The 17,340-nt window shown below is 38.6% G+C and overlaps 1 protein-coding gene across 23 annotated transcripts in view; it reads left to right on the top strand.

The window, feature by feature from the left end:
* The first annotated feature begins 912 nt into the window (after nt 1-912).
* The window catches only part of LOC114318161 (agmatine deiminase), a 55,610-nt gene continuing 39,182 nt past the window's right edge, over nt 913-17,340 (top strand). For 10 of the 23 annotated variants that reach the window (XR_014349721.1, XR_014349733.1, XR_014349732.1 and 7 more), the window contains exons 1-7: nt 917-1,475; nt 2,742-2,826; nt 3,350-3,405; nt 3,533-3,611; nt 4,908-5,072; nt 6,709-6,941; nt 8,164-8,325. Coding sequence is in view for 5 of the 23 variants with exons in the window: in XM_082903697.1 (XP_082759823.1) it covers nt 1,374-1,475; nt 2,742-2,826; nt 3,350-3,405; nt 3,533-3,611; nt 4,908-5,072; nt 6,709-6,941; nt 8,164-8,325 (882 nt within the window). In the remaining 18 variants the exon portion in view is untranslated. Of the gene's footprint in view, nt 1,476-2,741; nt 2,827-3,349; nt 3,406-3,532; nt 3,613-4,907; nt 5,073-6,708; nt 6,942-8,163; nt 8,326-17,340 lie in introns of all 23 variants that reach the window. The other 13 variants (XR_014349724.1, XR_014349722.1, XR_014349723.1 and 10 more) reach the window with 7 other exon arrangements.

The raw sequence follows: 17,340 nt of genomic DNA, 5'->3' as shown, positions 1-17,340 counted from the left end.
CCCCATGTCCGTTGATCGGATCTGTTGATTTTGTTGCTCACTTTGATTTTGATGATGATGATGATATAGATCTAAATCAATCTTTGGTGCTCACACTATGGGATCTGTAAATATACATATATGCATATAGAAATACATATCTAAATCAATCTTTTGATGATGATGATGATAAAGATCTGAATCAATTTTATTATCGAATTGATTTAATCTTCTTCGCAGGGTCTGTAAATATATATATATATATATATATGCATATAGAAATACATATCTAGATCAATCTTTTGATGATGATAATGATGATGATGATGATACAAATCTGAATCAATCTTATTATCGACGAATCGATTTAATCTTTTGTAGCCTCTTTCTTATTTTTTTCACGGGTTTTCTTCAATCTTTTGATGATGATGATGATACATATCTGAATCAATTTTATTATTGAATCAATTTAATTTAATTTTTTATTTATTTAGATTTTACAAATCAAAATCTATGATAATGATACAGTTTGAAACCTCTTTTTCATTCCGTTCACATTTTTTTTTCAATCTTTTGATGATGATGATGATGATACAGATCTGAAACAATCTTATTATTGAATCGATTTAATCTTCTTTTTTATTTATTTAGATCTCATAGATTAAAATCCATGATGATGATACAGTTTGAAGCATATTTCTCATTCTATTCATGTTTTTTCTTTTTTCTTCATTATTATTATTATTATTATTATTTATAATTTTCTCCCATCAAAATAATATCGTTTTGACAAGAATTAATCTCAACCTTTCATTCCATCAGTGGGACACGTATCGGATCCATCACATTCACTCTAGAGGAACCTAACCCTAACGCCCCTAACCCAACGCCCTAATTGTTATTGTTTTGTATCCTCCCAACCCAACAACGGCTATATTCACCACCGCCCCCGCCCCCGCCCCCGCCCCCGCCCAACGGCACATTTCTCTCACAAAATTGCAATGGAGACAAACGTTCCTCTTACATCTTTTTATCCTCCTCTCTCCTCATTACGATTAAGCTCACATCCGCTTTCTGCCTATCGTTCTCTGAAAAGTTTTGGTTAGGGTTTCTCTCTCTCTAGAATGGGCAGTGGGAGTGAAGGCTTCATCAGATGAACTGCTAAGGAAATTTGCGGGAGTGGGTTCGGGATCCAAAGACAAGGCCACTGCGAAGAAAGAGCTTTCGCAGTTGGCAAAACGACGCCGCTACCACCGGGAAAAAATCACCGGAGAAAATGACGATGATGATGAGCAGTACTGTGAGAGCCCCTCCACCTCCTCCTTAAGCCGCCGGGCCAGTTTGGTTGAGAGGAAATCGCTTCTTCCTGCTGTGGCGGCATCCACCCCACCCGGATGTCGTCTGCGCTGATTCAGCGGCTGGGGATTGGGATTGGGAGGTCACGGCTCAGGTTGAGGGATTTCAAGAACATGTCCATTTTCGCCACAATTGACAAGGTTAGTAATTTTACATACATAATATGTGCTATATATTTACATATATACATATTAATTGTGCCAAATTTAGTTGTTTGAATTCTCAACTTATATCTGTAGAATTTGATTCTCTTTGTGTTATATATTCATTTTTGTGTTCAATTTGGCTTCTAAATTAGACTATTCCAAGGATGAGAATGTTCGAGATGGGTTAGTCAGTGGAATGTGAATTCTTAAGTTTTTGCCCTGGAAATTGAATACATGTCCCGAGAGTGCCCTAATTTTCCCTTCCTCCCTTTTCATGCTCAATGATTTTCCTATCTCCTCTAACTTTGCCGAGTCAGAGAATTGGGCATCATTTTTTTCAAACTCTTCGGTCGCACTGTCCTGCCCCTGTTCTTGCTCTGTTTTGTCTCTGATGCACTCTTCATCTGTACCGGAAAAAGTTCAACATAAGAAGATATATATTCCAAGGATGCATAAAAAAAATCATCTACTTTGAATACTACCAAATTTTTTATTCTTCTGATAAAAATAATATCAACTTCCATCTAAAGAAGATTGATTCTGATGCCATTGCTATTGTTGTTTTGCAAGGTATTAGTATAACTTACTTTCATAAGGCAATTACATCAAATTTGAAACTTATCGCATAAATAGATGCATGTATGCATGTGTGACAACATAATGTGATTGATCAAAATAATAATAAAAAATAAAAAATAAATAAAAAAAACCCACAAATTAATTAATTTGAAGTTCATTTTATTTTAATATTTGAAACGCGGGAAATGGGCTATACCGCAGGAAATGGGCTATATGCGAGAAATGGACTATTTAATCTTGGATTAGAAAACTTAGGCTGTCATTGATTTACTAGTACTGGAGGGCCAACATCAATCATTATATTCTCCTATGTGTTGGAGGGCTAACAAGAATTTGAATCAAATGGAAATTGATTGGATGGGATTTTGGTGTGCTGAGAAGTTGATGTACAAATGCCTAGGACTAGCTCCAACCTCAAAATCACAATTGAAGAAATAATACCAATTGGGAGCAAATATCAATCATTTTATTCCTCATTTGTGTCTGCTTAGCAAAATCATAGAAGAAATAATAATACATATTGGGAGAAACTAGAATGGAAAGAACCCTCCTTGTGTGACTGCTTAGCAAATTGGGAGCAACTGTGAGTATCTTCCTTCTTATTGGTAATGCTTTTCTTGATATTGTTATGGACTGAAAAGTTTATTTTAACGTCTAAAATGATGACATCTGTTTGGGTAGTTTGTCGTAAGAGACGGCAAATCAAGTTTGGGGAACTTGGAGCGGATGCTTGCCGGAATTGATTGGAACTTTAATAGCTATGGAGGTTAGGTTGTAGAATATGTATTTATAATTTCTACTATGTTAAATTATTTAATATTCCCTTAGAACTTTCTTGAAGTGCCCAACAGTTGGGTTTTTGGCGAGAATTAATGAATCGTATAACTTGTAACTACTCTTTTTTAGCAATCCATTTATTCAGCAATTTATCGAGTGTATGCAAACATGATTCAACCATTGCTTCCTTGCTGGAATAGTGATAACTGATGCATATTTGTAAATAATGATGCTTTTGAACAATAATCAATTGTAAGATTCCAAAGCTTTTTCTTGTCCAGTAGTTGGGTTACCCTTGCGCTGGAACCACAAAATACTGCTAATCATTGTCCTGATTAAGTGTTGCTTGATACTTGATATCATCGCCTATACTTTGGTTTAGTTACTAACAAATAGCATCAGTTTCCATCTATTATTGCTGTATAGTTTTTTGCTTTGAGAAAAGTAAAATTCTATTCTATTGATCTGTCTAAATAAAAGTAATTGCACTTTGATTGGTTTGAAATTTCTAGGTATCAATGAAGGTTGTTACAAAGACTGGAGTCTTGATATTCATGCGGCAAGGAAGGTTAGAAAGTTGTTTGTTTCAATTTTTTACATGTTTTTTTTGTGTGTGCGTGCGCGTGTGCATGTGTGTGTGTGTGGAGAGTACACTCCTTTTTATATTCTCTCAAACTTTTTTCTTTAACTGTTAGATTCTGGAAGTCGAGAGAGTTCCTAGGTTTCCTCACTCTACGATTCTTGAAGGTGGAGCCATTCACGTAGATGGAGAAGGTATCGTGTTTTACATTACAAGGAAATTATACATGGCCATGTTTGGCCTTTTTTAATTGATACATTTATACTTGAAGAACATTTGGTTGTTTCTCTCGCCAATTCATTCATTCGTACATATATGATAACATATGCACATGTATAGCTGGCGAAGAGATTGCTTAAATTTTTTATACTGGAGGCTAGTACAAAGTTGATCCCCCTTTCTTTATTCAAGATATTCAAGATATTACAAGTGCATAAAATAGTTTTTAACAAATTCCATTTCTTACCACCTCAGCTGTAGTTTGTTAAGTGTTCATAAGCCACTTTAAACAAAATGATACGTATACAGAGAAATAGAAGAAGATAATTACCTGCCTTTTGGTTGCTTAGAATGCACCAGAATTGTGTAATATAGCTGCTCCTTTGTTTTAATAGGCCTTGGTCTTAAAATTCATTTCTTATGAATGAAAAGCTAAGAATCTTTTGTAGTAGCATTATTGGACAAACAATTGACGTTGGGCAGGGAGGGATGGAGCAGGAAGGGGTTACATTAGCCGAGTAATGTAGTGCCTTATTCTAGCTGCTTATTAAAATCACTTTCATTGTCTACGAAGAAATGATATCTCTGTCACTACCGCCATAGGTGAATCTGATTTGGAAAAAACACCATGGATAGTTCTTGATACCCTTGGAATTCCCTCAATGTAAGTTGTACTGACACTTCGTGTTAGTACAGTCTAGATGTTGGGATTATAGGGCAACATTGAACTAAAAAAAAGGGATTATTTGGTGATTCATAGATCAGGCTTGAACTTTTTTGGAAACCAATTTTGATTACAATTTTTCTCATTATATTTATGTGAAAAAATACATTTTATTTTATTTTTTTTAAAAAAGTTTAGGAATAAATACATTTTATGGATCACTTTAGATCATTAAATTTTATGTTTTGGAATGAAGTGTGACATATTTCAAAGCACATGTTCCCAATCTCCAAACCGAAATCTCTAGAATAGTAATATATTATAATCTAATAACACAAGGAATATAAAATCTATTAGGGTGATGCTTGATGATAGCTCACTATTTTTATTATTAAAGGGGCCATAGGAGTTCCTTTCCTTCTTCTCTTCCAATAATGAACCTTCATCAATCCTCTGCTTATTATTCTTCTTTCTGTAATGATTCTTTAGGTCATATTCTATTTGTCTCATCAACTAATGCATCACTGTATAGTTTGTTTACACAAAACACATTTCAAAACTAGATTTCTAGCTGTACTCTTATGGTTTTGAATATTGCATATTTCAGATTTGTTCATAAATTGTTTCCTTCCTTCAAGGACTTGTCTTACTACCGAGGAGTGCCTCTTGAATAAAAACAGGAACCTTCATTTGACTAAAGAGCAAGTTGAGGATGAACTTAAAGCATATCTTGGAGTCAAGAAGATTATTTGGTTGCCTCATGGATTATTTGGTACCCATTCACCTTGAATATTAAGCACACATGTATAAATATTTTGCACTAAAATTTGAGATGCCCTTTCTGTATATTTCATCCATATTTTTTGGTCTACCTGGCAATCTAGTTATTTCTTTAATTTGGTTGGTCTATGTGGCTATTTTTCTCATCAGGATGATGATGAAGCATTCTCATGCTTAAAAATGATGCGTTGGTGTGCAATTATGCATACGAACATGAAATTAATGTTGTATAGAGAGTTTCTGCTGGAACCGTAGTTCTAGGATTTGATCAAATAAGAGTTTAACTTTGCAATTTTTGGTATCTGCTACAATTTTTGCATTCTTTGGGTAGGTGTTGTGATGATCAGTAACTTGAACTGCAATCCTTTCGAGCAATGGGCTCATGCCAAGTGCTTGACTTTTTGCATATCGAGAAAGATATAAATCATAGGGTTTTATTTTTTTGGAAATTTCAAGCCCAGGCTGTTGCTTATGTTATATGGTATGAAAAGTTGTGTGTTCTGATGTTGATACCTAGAACTTAGAAGGGATACAAAATTCTGAAGTTAAATATAGACAAACCTGATATTTTCGTTTCCCTTGTATCTTGCTATATATGATACCTGTTGTTCATATCTTGCCATTTAGCAAGTTAATATTTTTGAGGTATGTATAATCAATATGTCAATACCTCAAGCATTCTTCTGGCGTTAACTTGACTTTTGTTTATCTATTAGCTGTCTTCAAATTTCCAAAGGTATAATGTACATAATTTTGCCTTTAAATATGTTTTAATATATAATTTTTTTTTTCTGTATTTTGTGCATTTATTGTATATAAAATTTCTGCTTTGTGTTGAAAAGGAAAAATATTGACAAAAAAATGATGGTTATTTATATATTTTGCAAAGGAAATGCAGTAAGGAACGAGAGGAATTGCTATATGGACACTGCAGTCTTGAGAGATTTTGGGCTTGCTGGAAAACTCCTCCATTCTAAAAATCCTTAGAACAAATACAACAAAATCTAGCACTGCTTTAGTGGGAGAATGACTCAACTCCTTTGTGATTTTTGGTTTTGAAAGTTTTGAAATTATTTAGGGGTTGTGGACAACAGTGAGAGGCGAAGGAATAGAGTTGGTAAGACGGTTGTGACTACATATTTAGGATGGACCATAATACCGATACTTTATGAATCCTGCTAATATATGTTTCCTAGTTGCAGTTCAGAAATAGATGAAACAGAAAGATGTAATTCTGGTACCCATTATTTGACCCTTGGTCTATGCAGGATAGCAAGCTTTGAGAGTAAAAACTTTATGCAAGGAAATGAAGTTTCCCTATCTATTGCAACTACATATTTATCTTCATCCTGTGCCTTCTGAATCCTCATCATCTTATCTATTTTCCTACGAGGATATGGGATCAATAATGTTGATTTTGACATTAATGTGTACTAATTTGACGACGTTTTTAATAAAAGTTTTTATATAGAAGTTGCTAGAGTTACTCTCTCCAACATGTTTGTGCTTTTTGCTGCCTCATCGTTGAAGCTTTTCCTATTGATTACTTAAGAGGAAAAAATAAAAAAGACCAAAGTTTAAACAATATATTTTTATTGAACCAAGGCCTTTAACATGGTGTTTTGCAGGTGATGATGATACTAATGGTCATATTGACAACTTGTGCTGTTTTGTGAAGCCTGGTGCGGCTTTGTTGTCCTGGACTAATGATGAATCAGATCCTCAGTATGAGCGATCTGTGGAAGCCTTTTCTGTTCTCTCTCATGTTACCGACGCTAAAGGTAGAAAACTAGAAATTATTAAACTTCATGTACCTGGGCCACTTTACATGACAGATGAAGAGGCAGCAGGATTAATTCAGGTAAACATGATTCTTAGAATTTTACTGTCACAACTCTGTATCCGTTCTGGCTACTCTTTATCCACTAACTGAAAAGTAAATTTACATTTTTTGAGATGTTATGCTCATGTTTAGTGAGCAATACTACTGATGGAGATCGAAATTTACTAGTTTTAGGAATGCCAATCTGCAGAACTTGTGGTAAATTTTCCTCCAGCAAGAGGGGGAATAACATAATCTAGTCGATGCGAGACCTACGAGAAGATGATAAATTGATTACTAGTGTTAAGTACTTTGTCTTTGATTTAATATTTTTATATTTTCTTTCTTTTAGGACTTTTAATGGCTTTAGTGATAAGACTTGAGTCTTTTTAGGTATCTATGTTGGGTAGGAATTAGGATTGGTTTGTAAAAGTTTCCACACATTTTCATGATTATCTACTGACTACACAACCTATAAATAGGCTCTATTGTTGTAAAACGAATTTGGCATCACTTGCATGAATAAAATTAGATTTGATAGATGGATCTCTCTCCCTCTCTGTGTTGCTGTTGCTTTTTCATCCTTAATCTCTCTTCTCAGGTGGTGGTTCTCTTCTCATCCTTAAAATTAGGATTGATGTTTCTCTCGTCTTTACCTCCCTCTCTCTTCTTCACTCTTCATTTTCCCCTGTTCTCTTATATCTCCATTTTTCATATATTTATATTCTGTCTTATTCATTGTCCTTGACTTTCTTGCTATCTTTTCTCTCGTCATTATATCCTTCTTCTATTTTATCTCATTGTTCTTCTCGTCTCCTGTCTTATCTTATTCTTCTACTCTCTTTCATCTTTCTCATCTCCATCTTGTAATATGAAAAAACAAAAAACATCATATTATTTTGCCAATCACGTGTTCGAAGAAATTCTCATGAAGGCCATGCTACTTTATGTGTGTCGGTATGTATATGTATGTGCACACATACTCATGCAAGTAAATATCAAGAATTAAGGTGTTTGCATGAGTTTTTGTCTCCTTTACAATATATATACTCTTTCATGTAAGCTGTTATGTTGACTCCTGACAAAAAGGAGACATTGTAAATTTTGTAAATTTAGTTAACCTCTCTGAGAATGCGCGTATGCGATTATCTCCTGTTGTCTTGATGTTTATTTCCTGTGCTTTATTTTATGTGTTCTATTAATCATGTGAGACGTAAATCAAATACATTAGGTCCTCATATTGCTGATGTTTTGAGAACAGAATGGTGAGGCTAAACCACGACTTCCGGGATCAAGGATTGCTGCTTCTTCTTATGTGAACTTCTACATTGCAAATGGAGGTATTATCACACCGCAATTTGGGGACCAGAAGTGGGACGATGAAGCTGTTCGTGTCCTTTCTCTGGCCTTTCCAGATCATGAAGTAAGTGATAGTATTAATTCGTTGTTGCCTGGTTATATCTACATGTTTTACAACCTTCATTCCTAGAACACATGAGAGTGAAATACCAAAGCTTTTTGTCTTTGTCCATATCTATCAGATTCTAAATGATTTATTGAGCCCCAAGTGTTGCCCATGTAGACACAATTCATTTTGATCAATTATGATGAATGAAAAACCGATGGATTAAAAGCTTCAAAGATTTAGGCCTCGTTCCAAAATCCTTATACCAATGTAAATCTGAACATCAAAGAAGGTAGGACACACCAATGTAGGGAATGTGAGGACCAAATGTGGAATAATAAAACAATTGACAACTAGAAATCGAATGCTATAATTAATGGTTCTAAAGTGAAAAGGATCATTTGCAAACTGTTTATTTTGTTTATTTTTGACCATTTATAATAATGCCAAGGTGGTATATTTCTCTGTTACAATTATAGGAAGTTGCAATAGTCCAAAATGCCAAATGGTTTGAAGTGTCCAATTATTTATTTTTCTTATGGTTTTTCTACAACATGGTACTATAAAAAGACAATTCTCTGTGCTTCTGGAGATGACTGCTAAACTAGGATTCTGGTGACTTGGGAAAAATATAATATTTTAGTACTCAGCAGGCATGTGACACTGTCTCTTCAGTGGGATCATAATATTTTATATAATCAAGGTTATCTTTGATGGAAGTAATAGAAGGAGTGCTTGAAATTCTGTATTGAAGGGTTGGTTCTTTTGTTTATTCATTTATTTAGTAGACCTTTTGAGGGACACCTTCCATCTTATTTCCTAAATTACTTAAAGGGACAATCTGTCTTACTCTTCGAGAATAGCGTGAAATGGGTACGAATAAAATGATGAATTTAACATGTTAACAATGTCAAGCCTTGAGATGCAAAATGACCACACTCATGATATGGGATGGAATTGCTGCAAATGCCACAAAAACAAGATGAGGTATTTTGTGTTGTTTATACGGAACTCCCGGTTTAAAAACTAAGTCCAAAAAGGCACTTTTCTCACACTTAATCTTGAAAATAGGCTATCGGGGCCAAAATCGTGGAACAGTCACGAGAAGTCCCGGGGAAAACATCAAACACCTTTGGCGGGTCCAATGTAAATTGTGGAAACTTACGAAACTTGCACAGGACTTTCGGTTTAAAAACTTAGTCGAAAAGGGCACTTTTGTCACACTTAAGCTTGAAAATAGGCCGTTGGGGGCCAAAATCGTGTAACAGTCACGAGAAAGCCTAGGGAACACCTCAAACATCTCGGGAGGGACCAATTCAAGTTGTGAAAACTTACGGAACTAGCACAGGACTGGCGATTTGAGAACTAAGTCAAAAAAATGTACTTTTCGAACATGTAAAATTGAAAATAGGCTATCGGAGGCCAAAATCGTGTAACAGTCACGAGAAGGCCCGGGGAACACCTCCAACACCTCGGGAGGGACCAATGTAAGTTGTGTACACTTACGAAACTAGCAAAGGACTCCCGATTTGAAAATTATGTCAAAAAAATGCATTTTTTTAACACTTAAGCTTGAAAATAGGCCATCGGGGGCTAAAATCGTGTAACAGTAACGAGAAGGCCCGGGGAACACCTCCAACACCTCGGAAGGGACTAACGTAAGTTGTGGAAACGTACGGAATTGGAACGGGACTTCCGGTTTGAAAACTAAGTCCAAAAAGGCACTTTATTCATACTTAAGCTTGAAAATAGGCCGTCGGGGGCCAAAAACGTCTAACAGTCACGAGAAGGCCAGGGGAACACTTCAAACACTTCGGGGGGGACCAATGTAAGTTGTGGAAACTTATGGAACTATCGTGGGATTTCTTGTTTTAAAACTAAGTTGAAAAAGGCACTTTTCGAACACTTAAGCTTGAAAATAGGACATCGCGGGCCAAAATCTTGTAACATTTACGAGAACGCCCGAAGAACACCTCCAACACCTCGGTAGGGACCAACGTAAGTTTTCAAAACTTACGTAGCACGGGACTTCCGGTTTGAATACAAAGTCGAAAAAGGCACTTTTTTCATACTTAAGGTTGAAAATAGGCCATCGAGGGCCAAAATCATGTAACAGTCACGAGAAGGCCCGAGGAAAATATCAAACACCTCAGGAAGGAAAAATGTAAGTTGTGGAAACTTACGGAAGTCGCACGGGACTCCCGGTTTGAAAACTAAGTTAAAAAATACACTTTTTAAACTGTTAAGCTTGAAAATATGCCATCGGAGGCCAAAATCGTGAAACAGTTACGAGAAGGCCTGGGGAACACCTCCAACACCTCGAGAGGGACCAACGTAAGTTATGAAAACTTACGGAACTAGCACGGGAATTCTGCTATGAAAACTAAGTCGAAAAAGCACTTTTTTCACACTTAAGCTTGAAAATAGGCCATCGGGAGACAAATTCGTGTAAAAGTCATGAGAAGGCCTGGGGAATGCCTCAAACACCTCGGGAGCCAATGTAAATTGTGAAAACTTACTTCTAGCACGGGACTCCCAGTTTGAAAACTAAGTCAAAAAATGCATTTTTTTCAGACTTAAGCTTGAAAATAGGCCATCGGGTGCCAAAATCTTGAAACAGTCACGGGATGGCTCGGGAAACACCTCGGGAGGGACCAATGTAAGTTTTGGAAACTTACAGAACTAGCATGGGACTTCCGGTTTGAAAACTAAGTCCAAAAAGGTACTTTTCTCACACTTAATCTTGAAAATAGGCCATCGCAGGCCAAAATCGTTTACAGTCGCGAGAAGGCCCGGAGACCACATCAAACACCTGTAGAGGGTCCAATGTAAGTTGTGGAAACTTACGAAACTTGCACGAGACTTCCGGTTTGAAAACTTAGTCGAAAAAGACACTTTTATCACACTTAAGCTTAAAAATAGACCGTTGGGGGGCCAAAATCGTGTAACAGTTACGAGAAGGCCCGGGGAACACTTCAAACATCTCGGGAGGGACCAATTCAAGTTGTGGAAACTTACGGAACTATCACGGGACTCACGGTTTGAAAACTAAGTCAAAAAATGCACTTTTCGAACTGAAAACAGGCCATCGGGGGTCAAAATCGTGCAACAGTCACGAGAAGGCCTAGGGAACACCTCGAACAACTCGGGAGGGACCAACATAATTTATAAAAACTTAAGGAACTAGCACGGAATTCCCGGTTTGAAAACAAAGTCCAAAAATGCACTTTTCTCACATGTAAGCTTGAAAATCGGCCATCGGGAGCCAAAATCGGGTAACAGTCACGAGAAGGCCTGGGGAACACATCAAACACCTCAGAAGGGACCAATGTAAGTTTTGGAATCTTACGGAACTAGTACGGGACTTCTGGTTTAAAAACTAAGTCGAAAAAGGCACTTTCTTCATACTTAAGCTTGAAAATAGGCCGTCGGGGGGCCAAAATCGTGTAACAGTCACGAGAAGTCCCCGCGAACACCTCAAGCATCTCGATAGGGACCAATTTAAATTGAAAAAACTTACGGAACTAGCACGGGACTCTTGGTTTGAAAACTAAGTAAAAAAATACACTTTTCGAAAACTTAAGCTTGAATAGGCCATCAGGGGCCAAAATCGTGTAACAGTCACGAGAAGGTCCCGCGAACACCTCCAACACCTCGGAAGGGACCAACGTAAGTTGTGAAAACTTACGGAATTAGCACAGAACTTCCGGTTTGGAAACTAAGTCTAAAAAGGCATTTTTTTCACACTTAAACTTGAAAATAGGTCATCGGCGCCCAAAATTGTGTAACAGTCACGAGAAGAGCTTAAACACCTCGGGAGGGAAATGTATAAGTTGTGAAAATTATGGAATTAGCACGGGACTCGCAGTTTGAAAACTAAGTCGAAAAAGGCATTTTTTTCACACTTAAGCTTGAAAATAAGCCATCGGGGGGCCAAAATCGTGTAACAGCACGAGAAGGACCGGGGAACGCCTTAAATACTTGGGGAGGATCCAATGTAAGTTGTGAAAACTCACGAAACTAGTATGGGACCCCTGGTTTGAAAATTAAGACAAGAAATGCACTTTTTTCACATTTAAACTTGAAAATAGGTCATCGGCGGCCAAAATTGTGTAACCGTCACGAAAAGACCCAAGGAACACCTCAAGCACCTTGGGGGGGCGAATGTAAGTTGTGAAAACTTACGGAACGATCACGAGACTTCTGGTTTGAAAACTAAGTCGAAAAAGGCACTTTTCGAACACTTAAGCTTCAAAATAGACCGTTAGGGGCCAAAATCGTGTAACAGTTACGAGAAGGCCCGGGGAACACCTCAAACATCTCGAGAGCGACCAATTCAAGTTGTGGAAACTTACGGTACTAGCACGGGACTCGCGGTTTGAAAACTCAGTCAAAAAATGCACTTTTCGAACACTTACACTTGAAAATAGGCCATTGGGGGCCAGAATTGTGTAACAGTCACGAAAAGGCCTGGGCAACACCTCTAACACCTCGGGAGGGACCAGCGTAACTGTTGAAAACTTAAGGAACTAGCACGGAACTCCCGGTTTGAAAACTAAGTCGAAGAAGGCCCGGGGAACACCTCCAACACCTCGGGAGGGACTAATGTAAGTTGTGTACAATTACGGAACTAGCACGGGACTCCCGGTTTGAAAACTATGTCAAAAAATGCACTTTTCTAACACTTAAGCTTGAAAATAGGCCATCGGGGGTCAAAATCGTGTAACAATCCCGAGAAGGCCCGGGGAACACCTCCAACACCTCGGGAGGGACTAACGTAAGTTGTGGAAACATATGAAACTAAGACAGGATTTCCGGTTTGAAAACTAAGTCGAAAAAGGCACTTCATTCACGCTTAAGCTTGAAACTAGGCCATCGGGGTGCCAAAAATGTCAAACAGTCACGAGAAGGCTGGAGGAACGACTCAAAAACCTTAGGAGGGTTGGTATGTTGTGGGAACACCTCAAACAACCTCGGGAGGGACCAATGTAAGTTGTGGAAACTTACGGAACTAGCACGGAACTTCTAGATTGAAAACTAAGTCCAAAAAGGCACTTTTTTCACACTTAAGATTGAAAATAGGCCATCGGGAGTTAAAATCGTGTAACTGTCACGAGAAGGGCTGGGGAACAGCTCTAACACCTCGGGAGGTACCAATGTAAGTTGTGGAAACTTATGAAACTGGCACTGAACTCCTGGTTTGAAAACTAAGTCGAAAAAGACACTTTTTTCACACTTAAGTTTGAAAATAGACTATCAGGAGCCAAAATAGTGTAACAGTCAAGAGAAGGCTCGGGGAACACTTCAAACACTTAGGGAGGGACCAATATAAGTTGTGGAAACTGACGGAGCTTGCATGGTACTCCCGGTTTGAAAACTAAGTCAAAAAATACACTTTCTAAACACTAAAGTTTGAAAATATGCCATTGGGGGCCAAAATCGTGTAACAGTCACGAGAAGGTCCGAGGAACACCTCAAACACTTCGAGAGGGACCAATGTAAGTTGTGAAAACTTACAGAACTGACATGGGACACCCGGTTTGAAAACTAAGTTAAAAAATATACTTTTTTAACACTTAACCTTGAAAATAGTCCATGGGGGGCCAAAATCGTGTAACAGTCACGAGAAGTCCCGGGTAACACCTCCAACTCCTCGGGAGCGAGCAACGTGAGTTGTAAAAACTTATGGAACTAGCACGGGACTTTCGGTTTCAAAACTAAGTCGAAAAATAGGCAATCGAGGTCTAAAATCGTGTAATAGTCACGAGAAGGCCTGGGGATGCCTCAAACCCCTTCGGAGGGACCAATATAAGTTGCGGAAACTTATAGAACTAGAACGGGACTCACAGTTTGAAAACTAAATAAAAAAATGCATTTTTTTCACACTTATGTTTGAAAATAGGCCATCGAGGGCCAAAATCGTGTAACAGTCACGAGAAGGCCCGGGGGTATGTCAAACACCTCGGGAGGGACTAATGTAAGTTGTGGAAACGGGACTTCTGGTTTGAAAACTAAGTCAAAAAATGCACTTTTCTAACACTTAAGCTTGAAAAAAGGTCATCGGGGACCAAAATCGTGTAACAGTCACGAGAAGGCCCGCAGAACACCTCCAACACCTCGGGAGGGACGAATGTAAGTTGTGAAAACTTACAAAACTAGCACGGGACTCCCGGTTTGAAAACTAAGTAAAAAAGTACACTTTTTTCACACTTAAGCTTGAATATAGGCCATCGGGGGCCAAAATCGTGTAACAGTCACGAGAAGGCCTGGGGAACAGCTCAAACACTTCAGGAGGGACCAATGTAAGTTGTGGAAACTTACGGAACTAGAATGAAACTTCTGTTTTGAATACTAAGTTGAAAAAGACACTTTTTTCACAATTAAGCTTGAAAATAGGCCATCAGTGACTAAAATTGTGTAACAGTCACGAGAAGGACCGTGGAATACCTCAAATACCTTGGGAGGGACCAATGTAAGTTGTGGAAACTTCCGGAACAAGCACGGGACTCGCGGTTTGAAAACTAAGTCAAAAAATGCACTTTTCTAACACTTAAGCTTGAAAAGAGGCCATCGGGCACCAAAATCGTGTAACAGTCACGAGAAGGCCCTAGGAATATCTCAAACACCTCGGGTGGGACCAACGTGAGTTGTGAAAACTTACAGTATTAGCATGGGACTTCTGGTTTGAAAATTAAGTCGAAAAAGACACTTTTTTCACACTTAAGTTTTAAAAATAGTCCATCGGGTGCCAAAATCATGTAACAGTCACGAGAAGGATCGGGAATGCCTCAAACACCGCAGGAGTGGCCAATGTACGTTGTGCAAACTTCCGAAACTGGCACGAGACTCACGGTTTGAAAACTAATTCAAAAAATGCATTTTTTACACTTAAGCTTGAAAATGGGCAATCGGGGACCAAAATCGTGTAACAGTCATGAGAAGGCCCGGGGAACGCCTCAAACACCTCGGGAGGGATTAATGTAAGTAGTGGAAACTTACGAAAGTAGCACGGGACTCCTGGTTCGAAAATTAAGTCAAAAATTGCATTTTTTTGACACTTAAGCTTGAAAATGCGGGTGCCAAGTTCGTGTAACAGTCACGAGATGGCCGGGGGAACCCCTCAAACACCTTAGAAGGGACCAATTTAAGTTGTGGAAACTTACAGAACTATCACAGGATTCCCGGTTTGAAAACTAAGTTCAAAAAGACACTTTTCTCACACTTAAGAATGAAAATAAGCCAAAATTGGGAGCCAAAATTGTGTAACTGTCATGAGAAGGCCTGGGCAACACATCAAACACCTCGGGAGGGTCCAATGTAAGTTGGCTAAACTTATGGAACTAGCACGGGACTCCCGGTTTGAAAACTAAGTCCAAAAATGCACTTTTCTCACACTTAAGCTTGAATATAGGCCATCGGGGGCCAAAATCGTGTAACAGTCACGAGAAGGCCCGGGGAATAGCTCAGACACCTCGGGAGGGACCAATGTAAGTTGTAAAAATTTACGGAACTAGAACGGGACTTCCGCTTTTAATACTAAATCGAAAAAGACACTTTTTTCACAATTAAGCTTGAAAATAGGCCATCGGTGGCCAAAATTGTGTAACAGTCACGAGAAGGACCGTGGAATACCTCAAACACCTTGGGAGGGACCAATGTAAGTTGTGGAAACTTCTGGAACAAGCATGGGACTCGCAGTTTGAAAACTAAGTCAAAAAATGCACTTTTCTAACACTTGAGCTTGAAAAGAGGCCATCGGGCACCAAAATCGTGTAACAGTCACGAGAAGGCCCTAGGAACACCTCAAACACCTCGAGCGGGACCAACGTGAGTTGTGAAAACTTACGGTACTAGCACGGGACTTCCGGTTTGAAAACTAAGTCGAAAAAGACACTTTTTTCACACTTAAGTTTAAAAATAGTCCATCGGGTGCCAAAATCGTGTAACAGTCACGAGAAGGATCGGGAATGCCACAAACACCGCAGGAGTGGCCAATGTACGTTGTGCAAACTTTCAGAACTGGCATGGGACTCACGGTTTGAAAACTAACTCAAAAAATGCATTTTTTACACTTAAGCTTGAAAATGGGCCATCGAGGACCAAAATCGTCTTACAGTCACGAGAAGGCCCGGGGAACGCCTCAAACACCTCGGGAGGGACCAATATAAGTTGTGGAAACTTACGGAAGTAGCACGGGACTCCTGGTTCGAAAACTAAGTCAAAAATTGCACTTTTTTTACACTTAACCATGAAAATTAGCCATCGGGTGTCAATGTCGTGTAACAGTCACGAGATGGCCGGGGGAACCCCTCAAACACTTTAGAAGGGACCAATTTAAGTTGTGGAAACTTACAGAACTATCACAGGATTCCTGGTTTGAAAACTAAGTCCTAAAAGACACTTTTCTCACACTTAAGAATGAAAATAGGCCAAAATTGGGGGCCAAAATTGGGTAACAGTCACAAGAAGGCCTGGGCAACACATCAACCATCGGAACTAGAACGGGACTAGAACGGGACTTCCGCTTTGAATACTAAGTCGAAAAAGACATTTTTTTCACAATTAAGCTTGAAAATAGGCCATCGGTGGCCAAAATTGTGTAACAATCACGAGAAGGACCGTGGAATACCTCAAACACCTTGGGAGGGACCAATGTAAGTTGTGGAAACTTCCGGAACAAGCACGGGACTCGCGATTTGAAAACTAAGTCAAAAAATACACTGTTCTAACACTTAAGCTTGAAAAGAGGCCATCGGGCACCAAAATCGTGCAACAGTCACGAGAAGGCCTTAGGAAAACCTCAAACATCTCGGGCGGGACCAACGTGAGTTGTGAAAACTTACGTACTAGCACGGGACTTCCGGTTTGAAAACTAAGTCGAAAAAGACACTTTTTTCACACTTAAGTTTCAAAATAGTTCATCGGGTGCTAAAATCGTGTAACAGTCACGAGAAGGATTAGGAATGCCTCAAACACCGTAGGAGTGGCCAATGTACGTTGTGCAAACTTCCAGAACTGGCACGAGACTCACGG

Source organism: Camellia sinensis, chromosome 13 (assembly GCF_055761805.1).
Source record: "Camellia sinensis isolate YWXY chromosome 13, ASM5576180v1, whole genome shotgun sequence".
Classification (NCBI taxonomy): Eukaryota; Viridiplantae; Streptophyta; class Magnoliopsida; order Ericales; family Theaceae; genus Camellia; species Camellia sinensis.
Note: the sequence above shows the minus strand (reverse complement) of the source record. Positions and strands in the feature narration are given on the sequence as shown.